At 35.4% G+C, this 10,000-nt stretch overlaps 1 protein-coding gene across 1 annotated transcript; it reads right to left on the reverse strand.

The window, feature by feature from the left end:
- Positions 1 to 358: 358 nt before the first annotated feature.
- Positions 359 to 8,306, reverse strand: LOC107673977 (interleukin-1 receptor-like 2). Its single transcript, XM_016467829.1, has 7 exons — positions 7,968 to 8,306; positions 7,403 to 7,499; positions 6,108 to 6,327; positions 4,440 to 4,602; positions 3,116 to 3,275; positions 2,385 to 2,441; positions 359 to 537 (listed from the first exon to the last, which is right to left on the reverse strand). The coding sequence occupies exons 2-7, from the start codon at positions 7,452 to 7,454 to the stop codon at positions 419 to 421; spliced, it is 771 nt and encodes a 256-aa protein (XP_016323315.1). The 5' UTR covers positions 7,455 to 7,499; positions 7,968 to 8,306; the 3' UTR covers positions 359 to 418.
- Between the last annotated feature and the right edge of the window lie 1,694 nt (positions 8,307 to 10,000).

Consider the following 10,000-nt stretch of genomic DNA (forward strand, 5'->3'; position numbering starts at 1 on the left):
TATGCTTGAACTTTTCAGTTTCTAAGCTATTTTATTGAGAAATCACAGAACAGTGTTGACAATACATTTCCGCGCTGAATGATTATGTGCGCGTGATGTACGAGCTACTGTCTGTAGCTTATGTGTGAGCGTTACAGTGCAGCAGCGCATTAGATTAGAACGGCGATTAACTAACCTGTACAATAAGCAGTTTCAGAGTATGCATTTATTTGTCATTTTAACTGTTTGGAAACGGAGCGTAAATGTGGAAGTCCTTCAAAGATTTCTTATCCTGTTGCGCCCTCTATAGGACCAGCGACTAGTCGACGTCAAGCTTAAAGCCTCATGGCAGAGCATTAAATTCGACTAGTCGATTAGTCGTTGAAACACCTAATATGGATAGATGTATGTATGCATGAAGAGTGAATGGCAAATGTACTTACATGCTTGTGACGTAGTCCAGTTCGAGAAATGTAAAGCCATTAAGCCAGTAGATGAAAGTTTCTCCACCGTCGTTCTTCCCAACAAGAGCTTTGCAGTTCAGTGTGTAACTTTCACCTTTAATGACATGCAGAGGCGGACTTACCCATTAGGCAAAGGCGACTGCCTTGGGCCCCCAAAAGCCAAGGGCCTCCTAAAATGCTTTTCATATACGAGATGGGCATTAAGCGCTGACACACGAACGGTTTCTTTTTACAGTGTTTCTCACCACGACAACCGTCTGCGTGTCCGAGTTGAACACACTTCTCATGTATCCTGCTTGTAGAAAATTAAAATATCATGTATCTGAAGCTGTAATTAAATATTGCGCAACAGTGCGTATTATATGTTTATTGTTTTAAATGCCGCTTACTCATTTATGAGAAGGACCCAAGTAGAGTACGCATACGCAGTTACTTGTATGGTTGATATAATACTTATGTGTGTAAATGTATAATTTCCGTTTCATTTTTTTTCATTTTCATTTAAATTTGTAGTTAAAATAACTAAAATAAGTGTATTTTAAAGTTTAGAATTTTAATTTTGGCACACAGGCTTACGCTGGTAACTCATCAGTGGACTTTCCTCCTCAATATAGGCTATATGTTTCTCATTCTCACTAATTCACTAATTTTTATATGAATGAATGAAGGGAACCGACTGTCTTCAGAAAAGTTTCGGTGACATTTTCATTTTATCTGATAAAGTAGCATTTATGAGCGGCGCTGCGTTGTTTACAGCTGTTACCGGGGACACCGCTGTATTTCTGACCTTTCATGTCAGAAATGCGAAAATCCACCCACATAACCCCGTTTTAAATTAATATCATAATTTATACTTCCGACTCATCTCTTTCCTTAAAAAGTAAAGTCTCAATTGTGATGTTTATCATTTTATAATTTATTTTGTTTTTGTGAAAACTGTAAATCAATTGCTATTTCGGGTTCTACAGCATGAAAGAAAGCCATTATAACATGTACATGAAAAATGTAGAAACACTGGACACAACTGTGGGGCACCATTGTGCAGCAGCAAGCATCACAACAAAAAAGGAACCTGAAGGCTGATCTAGGTAAATGTGTGGTAAACCTGGGGCCCCCAAATCATTAAATCCGCCCCTGATGGCATGAACGTTATTGTGCTCTTCAAACACATACTGCACATGCTCATGTACATCAGGCTTGATCAGAATTGAAATTCCAATTAATTTCTTGAATTTAGGGCTAGTTTACCCAAAAATGCAAATGCACTCCCCCTCAGGCCATCCAAGATGTAGTTTGTTTCTTCATCAGATTTAAGACGTTTTTAACTTCAAACTTTTGCTTTCAGCTAAAATAATCCATTTAATAATCCCATAATAACGCTTCCTCCAGTGAAAAAGTCCAAATCCTGGTTTCTCTCTCATCAAAATCCAGCCACATATTTGTTTAGAGCTGTTTGGGCTTGTAAACGGTGCTTGATCTGTGCAGATTTCACTCCTGATTCAGACCAGATGACTTTTTCACTGGAGGAAGCGTTACTATAGATTATGGACTCGTATCTTGGACTGAAGCAACAGTTTAAAGTTAAAAACATCTTAACGATGGATTTGTTTCTTACAAACACACAGCTTTTGTCTTCTCCAGATGTTAACTGATGGACTGGAGTGGTGTGGATTACTTGTGGATTATTGTGTTTTTATCAGCTGTTTGGACTCTCATTCTGACTGCACCCATTCACTGCAGAGCATCCGTTGCTGAGACACTGATGCAATGCAACATTTCTCCAAATCTGATAAAAAAACAAACTAATCCAAATCTTGGATGGCCTGAGGGGGAGCAAACTGTTTTCATTTTTGGGTGAACTGTTCTTTTAAAACACATATAAGAATTAGATGCACACATACAGCAGCAGAAGGGCTTAAATGACATATCATTATCACTCACCAAGTGTTACTTTTTGTGTTTCTTCTTTTGGGTAGATGATTTCAGGCTTTGTCACCACTGTTAACGAAACACATTTATCGCATTATTGATCAAACCACAGAAACTCTCTCAATCTGAACATTTTCACTTCAGCTCTATACTGCTATCTCTTGGTCCAAAGTGGATATTAATAAAGCATTTATTTATCTTTATGATCAAATGTAGTTGACTAGATGATTTTCTCAATGGATTCTAAGCAGGGTTATTTAAGTATAACTGAGATACTATTATAGTTGTTATTAGCATTTTGAAGTAGTTTATATATTTAATTTTCATTTTAATTTCAGTTAAAGTTTTAATAATATTGTGGTGTGGTTTTGTTATTTTTATTAGTTTTTTGAATATGTCTATACAGTATTAATACATTTTTATTCAGGTTTTCAATTTTACTTATTTTAGAACATCAAGTTAAACTGAATGAAAATAAGAAAAGCAACTAGCTGAAATAAAATAATAATAATAATAATAATAATATATATATATATATATATGTGTGTGTGTGTGTGAACCATTTAGGGCTAAATAAGGCAGAAAGATGTACCTTTTTGTCTTTTGTACCTTAAGGTACTGGCCATACTTTTTGTTCCCTCAGAGTGTATAATACTAGTAGACTAAGCCAGTAGGCATGCAACTCACTATAGGGTTTGAAACAGAGCCTCTAGAATCCTTTCAGATTTTAAATAGTCATTTACCATAACCCTTAGAGTGGCTGTAGATTTCTGTAGTCTGGGCAGCAGAGTAATTCTGCCCTCCAAAAGTAAAGCTCACAAAGCACGTATAGAGTCCAACCATGTCTCGGGATCTGTTTAGCGGGAAAACCTTACTGTTTGTCACATTGAGTGGGTGGCAGTTCTAAAGAGAGAGAAAAACAAACCGTTTAGCAGACAAAACAATTACAATGTACTGTACACGTACAGACATGCATGGATTTAGGAGTGACGATGTTTAAATGTGAAAGTGAAAGTTATAACTGCATTAACTGTATGTAAGGAACTCCCAAACCCACAATGCTTGACATATTGATGACTTTAGCAATGTTTTGGTGTCTTGCAGAACAAAACCTTGTCTGATGTTTGCTATTTTTATGAAAGTAATATTAACCACAGTAGAAGCATTAAAGGAAGAGTTCATCCAAAAATGAAAACTTGCTGAAAATGCACGTACATTTGCCTGTACTCAGCCTCAGGCCATCCGAGATGTGATTTTGTTTGTTCATCAGATTTGGAGAAATGTAGCATTGCATCACTGTCTCAGCAATGGATGCTCTGCAGTGAATGGGTGCCGTCAGAATGAGAGTCCAAACAGCTGATAAAAACATCACAATAATCCACAAGTAATCCACTCCAGTCCATCAATTATGTCTTGAGAAGACAAAAGAAATAAATCCTTCATTAAGATGTTTTTAACTTTAAACCGTCACTTCCAGCTAAAATATGAGTCCATAATCCATAATAATGCTTCCTCCAGTGAAAAAGTAATCTCTTGTTGTCTCTCACATCAAAATCCAGCCACATTTGTTTAGAGCTGTTTAGGCTTGTAAACGGAGCTTGATCTTTGCAAATTTCTCTCCTGATTCAGACCAGATGAATTTTTCATTTGGAGGAAGCGTTATTATGGATAGAGGACTCATATTTAAACAATGGTTTGAAGTTAAAGACGTCTTAATGATGGATCATGGATTTGTTTCTTATAAAATATGTTAACTGATGGACTGGAGTGCTGTGGATTACTTGTGGATTATTGTGATGTTTTTATCAGCTGTCTGGACTCTTATTCTGACGGCACCCATTCACTGCAGAGCATCCATTGTTGATACACTGATGCAATGCTGCATTTCTACAAATCTGATGAAGAAACAAACTCATCTACATCTTGGATGGCCTGAGGGGGAGGCCATTTTCAGCAAAATTTCATTGTTTTGCATGAACTATTCCTTTAAATATTTTTAGTCATTTTTAGCATGTTGGTCTTATGCAGTAGTGTTTGCGTTCAGATCCATTTACGATTGTGTCTTACATTTCTCCAGGTCACTTGAGCCTGAGGGTCTATCTCAAAGATGTGAGGAAGCAAACAAGTGATGTCCTTTGTGCTCTTTACTCCGTCTTTTCTGTTCGCACAGGGGCATGCTTTATTGTCAACGGAGACGTCAAATATTGTTTCCCCAGTTTTATTGCCCTTTCTGCCATATAGAACAACAGTTGGGATGAAAGACCGGCAATGAGGGAATACTGAACAGAAAACATACAAAGTTGCTTTTCATAACATTTTTCTTGAAGCCTTTATGCATGATGCATTATGAAGGTATTCATGTATGTTGTAATGCATTATATATTTTCATAAATAATTGTAACCAAAGATGTAATTCGTTAAAATATTTGAGGAGTTCTTGTTACATGTTTTAATGCATTATATTTTCTGAAAGTGCAATAATTAATAGATAAGTGTTATAACTGTGGTTACAAATAGCAATGAGATCATGCAATGTACAGGTGCATCTCAATAAATTAGAATGTCGTGGAAAAGTTAATTTATTTCAGTAATTCAACTCAAATTGTGAAACTCGTGTATTAAATAAATTCAATGCACACAGACTTTTCCACGACATTCTAATTTATTGAGATGCACCTGTATTATAACTACAATGCAAAATGAATGCATTAAAAATACTTTTATAGTGCATTATATGTGACCCTGGAGCACAAAACCAGTCTTAAGTGTCAATTTTTTGAAATTTATACATCTCAACAAGCTGAATAAACAGGCTTTCCATTGATGTATGGTTTGTTAGGATAGGACAATATTTGGCTGAGATACAACTATTTGAAAATCTGGAATCTGAGGGTGCAAAAAAATCAAAATATTGAGAAAATCGCCTTTAAAGTTGTCCAAATGAAGTTCTTAGCAATGCATATTACTAATAAAAAATTAAGTTTTGATATATTTATGGTAGGAAATTTACTAAATATCTTCATGGAACATGATCTTTACTTAATATTCTAATGATTTTTGGCATAAAAGAAAAATCTATAATTTTGACCCATACAATGTATTTTTGGCTATTGCTACAAACATACCCATGCGACTGGTTTTGTGGTCCAGGGTCACAAATATAAAGGAAAGTGTTACCGTGTTTTTAATTTATGTTTGCATCTTTATGCTCTACACCTCATTTTGCATAATTTGATCCGAGGTAGCTTGCATTTCACAACATTTTTTCACAACAAGTATCCAAAAATTATCTAAAGTATTTCAGTAAGATTTCAGTAATCAAATTTCCTTTAGAAATAAAGCATCATTGTACAATGAATCATACTGAAATGTTTCAGAACTTCCATCCTAGTGAAAACAAAACTGCATAAACGGCTTGTTCTGAACAGATTGTTTGATCATTTAACCATCCGAATTTAAACATCAATGCCGACTATTCAGTGTTCATTCACAGGAATCACTGTCAAGGAGGACATTTGTTTTGAACAAGAATACTGATCATTTTGGTCATTTTATTTCAGACTCATTAATGCTAAGAGAGTGTTAAAATAATTACATTCCAGTTTTAAATTTTCAACATTCTAAGTGGACCTTAGCGGGACAAAACAAAGATGCTTGAACATGATTTGTGATAAAACAAGTTCTTCAGTATTCAAAATATGTCAAAACTAAACAACTTTGTGAATTGCATCATACCTGCTGAGACAGGAGTAGGATCCGCTGTGGGAGAGGTCAACAGGCAGAAACCATAGCGCGCTTCCATGAATGTTTATTCCGCTGATGCTTTCCAGACTCTGATCAGGAACACGGCTCCAGCTCACATTCTGCATTTCACGGTCTTCATTGCACTCAAGCTTAAATGCAAGACCAGCACTGATGGTATATGATCTGAGATTTGTGATGTGCATCTCACTCCCTTGAAGAGGAAAAAAAAATTAATAAATTTAGCTAGTATGGGACTAATTACTGTTTTAATGCATGAACCAAATTTCTCTTTTACGCCTTGTCATCCAACTGTACCTGTTTAAAATAAAAGTAAATAGCTGTCTGACCTTATTTTAACACATGTAAGCATTCTTGTTCAGTGGTGGTTTTGAAAAGTTCCGTAACCGCAGCTGAGAATGTCAGTATGTCAGTATGTCATGTGAACACGTGAAGCGGGGAACTTTGAAGTTTTTTTTAACACATAGGTAACAACTGCAAATGAAACTTCAACATCATCATCTTTGCTAATAATACCTAACGTAGCCTATTTTTAAAACTTAGTCTGAGTAAATGCATTTCATATGGTGTTGCTGAATGTTTAGGAAGACTGTAAGTGGCAGGTAAGGAAAACAATCAAGCTTTCATTCAGTGTACAGTGATCAGTGTTGGGGGTAACGCATTACAAGTAACGTGAGTTACGTAATCAGATTACTTTTTTCAAGTAACTAGTAAAGTAACGCATTACGTTTTAATTTACAAGAGAATATCGGAGTTACTTTTTCAAATAAGTAACGCGAGTTACTTTTTCAAATAAGTAACGCAAGTTACTTTTTTTTCTCCAATTTATTGATTGACAGCTCTCCTGTCCCCATGTTGAGAGAAATCAGAAGATGTTACTGTAGTTCTAAAATAAATATGAATATGCATTAATTAATCTCTCACAAAAAAAAACTGATTCAGTATTCCTCAAAATGAATAAAAATAATGCAACTCTGTAATGCATTACTTTTAAAAGTAACGTTCCCCAACACTGACAGTGATACAGATATTAACTCAATGACCAGTGATAAAAAAATAAAACATTTATGCGCAGTTTTTCACTTTTGAAAATGCATCACCTTTATTAATTCTTTCCCGTTGTTTGAACGCTAACAGCGACCACAATAAACGTTCCACAACAGCTACAGATGAATACAAATTATTTCCTCATGTCGCCAACATAAAAATAGACAAAGCCAACCTAAGTAGTGTAGACTACAATCAGCGACGTGGAAATGAACTCTTACCTGCAATCCAAAGAGCTGAGAGTAAAATCCATCGAAAATAAAACGCCCTCATCTCGGGTTTTCGTGACAGCAGGTCTGGCAGGTTTAAAGCGCTTTCCTGGAAACGACATGAAAAACGATAACTCCTATTTTTCGTTATGAGCCATAAAGAGCGTCAAACAAAAACGCACCCACAGACTTCATCCCTCGTGACAGATTGGGATACGAAACACAAAACACACCTCATATTTCCCGTTATCATAGAGAAACGTGACAAAGCAAGGTTGCGTATCAGTTGGCACGCAACAAGTTCTGTGCAAGTAAAACTTTTTGAGGTTATGAAAATAATCATAAACTTCAAACTGATGCTCAAATTACGTATTATCGGGTATTCCACACAAAAATCTTGTGGGCAGATGTTAATGATGGTCCTTCAAGCAAAGCATGACGGGTTTCCCCCAAAGAGATATAATTTCAGTTATAATATTAAAGAAACACAAATATATTTGCTCACTAGGAATAAAACTATGAAACGAAATAACTCAAATGCGGTGACTACAGTAGCAGAAGAGCAGTGGTGTCTCACCTCGTGTAGAGATGGTCTTACGGTATGACTTCAAAACTTCTGTCTCGCCTTCTCGGAATTTCTGCAATGACAGACTAAAAGACTACACGCTGCCTTTCTTGCCTTTCTTGTGAACAATGCGGTTTCGTCTTAATATAATAACACGCTTGCAGGGAACAGCATTCCACCCACTGACGAGAAACATGTACGTGACTTGATTTCTGTCATCAGTGGATCCACAAGGTAGAATGTCCCCATCAAAATGTACAAAAGCTGTCACTGGGAAAGTACCACTGATAGATCAAAAGATAGATCAAAAGGTGCACCTTTGTAGCCTACCATATTTACATGTGAAGGGTGCATTTTAGAATCTTAAAGATACATACTGTATTTGTATAGGCTACCTAAAGTGTACCTTTTTTTCTGAGAGCATATATACTGGATGAGATATTAAAATCACCATTTAAAGTAATATATATATATATTTTTCTGATTGGTTTGTCTCTTCAACAGTGAGATTCATCCTCATGACATTTTTGGTGAAAAACAAAAGGACAAACAAAGGTTTTGTATGTTGGTTTCAAAACACCTTCAAATATTTCTGAAATATCATTTTCTTATGATTACTTATAAAGTATTATTTTACTGTAATTCTACATTGCACTATTAACTTTAGACCAAACACTTTTGATTTTGTTCTTTGTTTTGTATTTGACTATTAGTTTAGGCTGAGTCCTCAATTTCACTTCGGTAAAAGATTCTTTATGACATTTTTGGTGGGAAACAAAAGGACAAATTAAGGTTTTGTATGTTGGTTTCAAAACATCTTTAAAACTTTCTGAAATGTATTTTTTTTTCAGTCTTTCAACTAAAATGAATCATATTTTTGTAATATCTGTTGGGCAACAAGTGTAATTTTTGATGTACGTGTAATTTTAAATATCTCTTTATTAAATTTCTTAAATTTCTCAATTGTTTAAGTAATCAATGCAGTAGTGGAGAGAGCAGGGTGATTTGAACCTGTGGGAAAGTTGAGCCACCCCTTGTTAGGCAAGGCAACCACAAAATTGGTGATATGACCACAAATATTTGAAGAGTTAATTTTAAATAGGCATTGTTGACAACAATGGCCATTTAAGTTTTTATGACCTTTTATTACCCTGCATCATTTATAACTAGGATGACCCTTAGTTACTGTTGCTAAGTCCGTCAAGCCATGCCACTCTCATGCCACACATCGTGTTCTCACCAATGAAAAATAAACATGAAATAAACACAAATGAACATCAGAAGGTATCTTGTTTCAACCACGGAAAGACATCAATACACACCATTTTTAAAGTTCAAGTCCACCAACATTAATCTACTCTCCTGTCTGGTTTGTGTCGGACAGAAATGGCAGATCCGGCATTATGATTGGTCAGATTGCCTGTCAATCAAACTCCCTGCAACGTTTTTTCTTCTTTAATTAGAATTTTATCGTGTTCTGAAATATTTAATAATTAAAAAATGCCTTTAAAGTTGTCATCCATCCATTCAACTGCAACGTTTTTTCTTCTTTAATTAGAATTTTATCGTGTTCTGAAATGTTTAATAATTAAAAAATGCCTTTAAAGTTGTCATCCATCCATTCATTCCATTATACAAACCGTGTTGTCCTTATAGGGTCAAAGGAGCTGGATCCTGAGCCAGGAGACCACTTTTTGTTTTGGAAAGGCTTATTTTGAAAGCAGTTTATTTTAGATCCAAAGCGATTATTCCCAAGCATGCACCACGTTCTGAAATGTATGTACATTTTTAAGTTGGACCCATTACTGTCATGCACTCACTTAAACACACCATGAGTAAAAAGTGGCCCAATTCACCCCACTCTCTATGGCAACAATCAACATTAAAAGCTTTGATCCCCCCACCCCACATTCACTCATTAATAAAAATTTGCTGATCAGATACAATATGGTTTTAGATTAAAAATATTAAGTTATGATTGTTTTATAAAGCAAGGATTCTTCAAGTCCAAACAGATCTGGAATGTGAAAATCATATCATAAACA

The sequence above is a fragment of the Sinocyclocheilus anshuiensis genome, unplaced genomic scaffold, assembly GCF_001515605.1.
Source record: "Sinocyclocheilus anshuiensis isolate Anshui unplaced genomic scaffold, SAMN03320099.WGS_v1.1 scaffold1363, whole genome shotgun sequence".
In the NCBI taxonomy this organism is placed as follows: Eukaryota; Metazoa; Chordata; class Actinopteri; order Cypriniformes; family Cyprinidae; genus Sinocyclocheilus; species Sinocyclocheilus anshuiensis.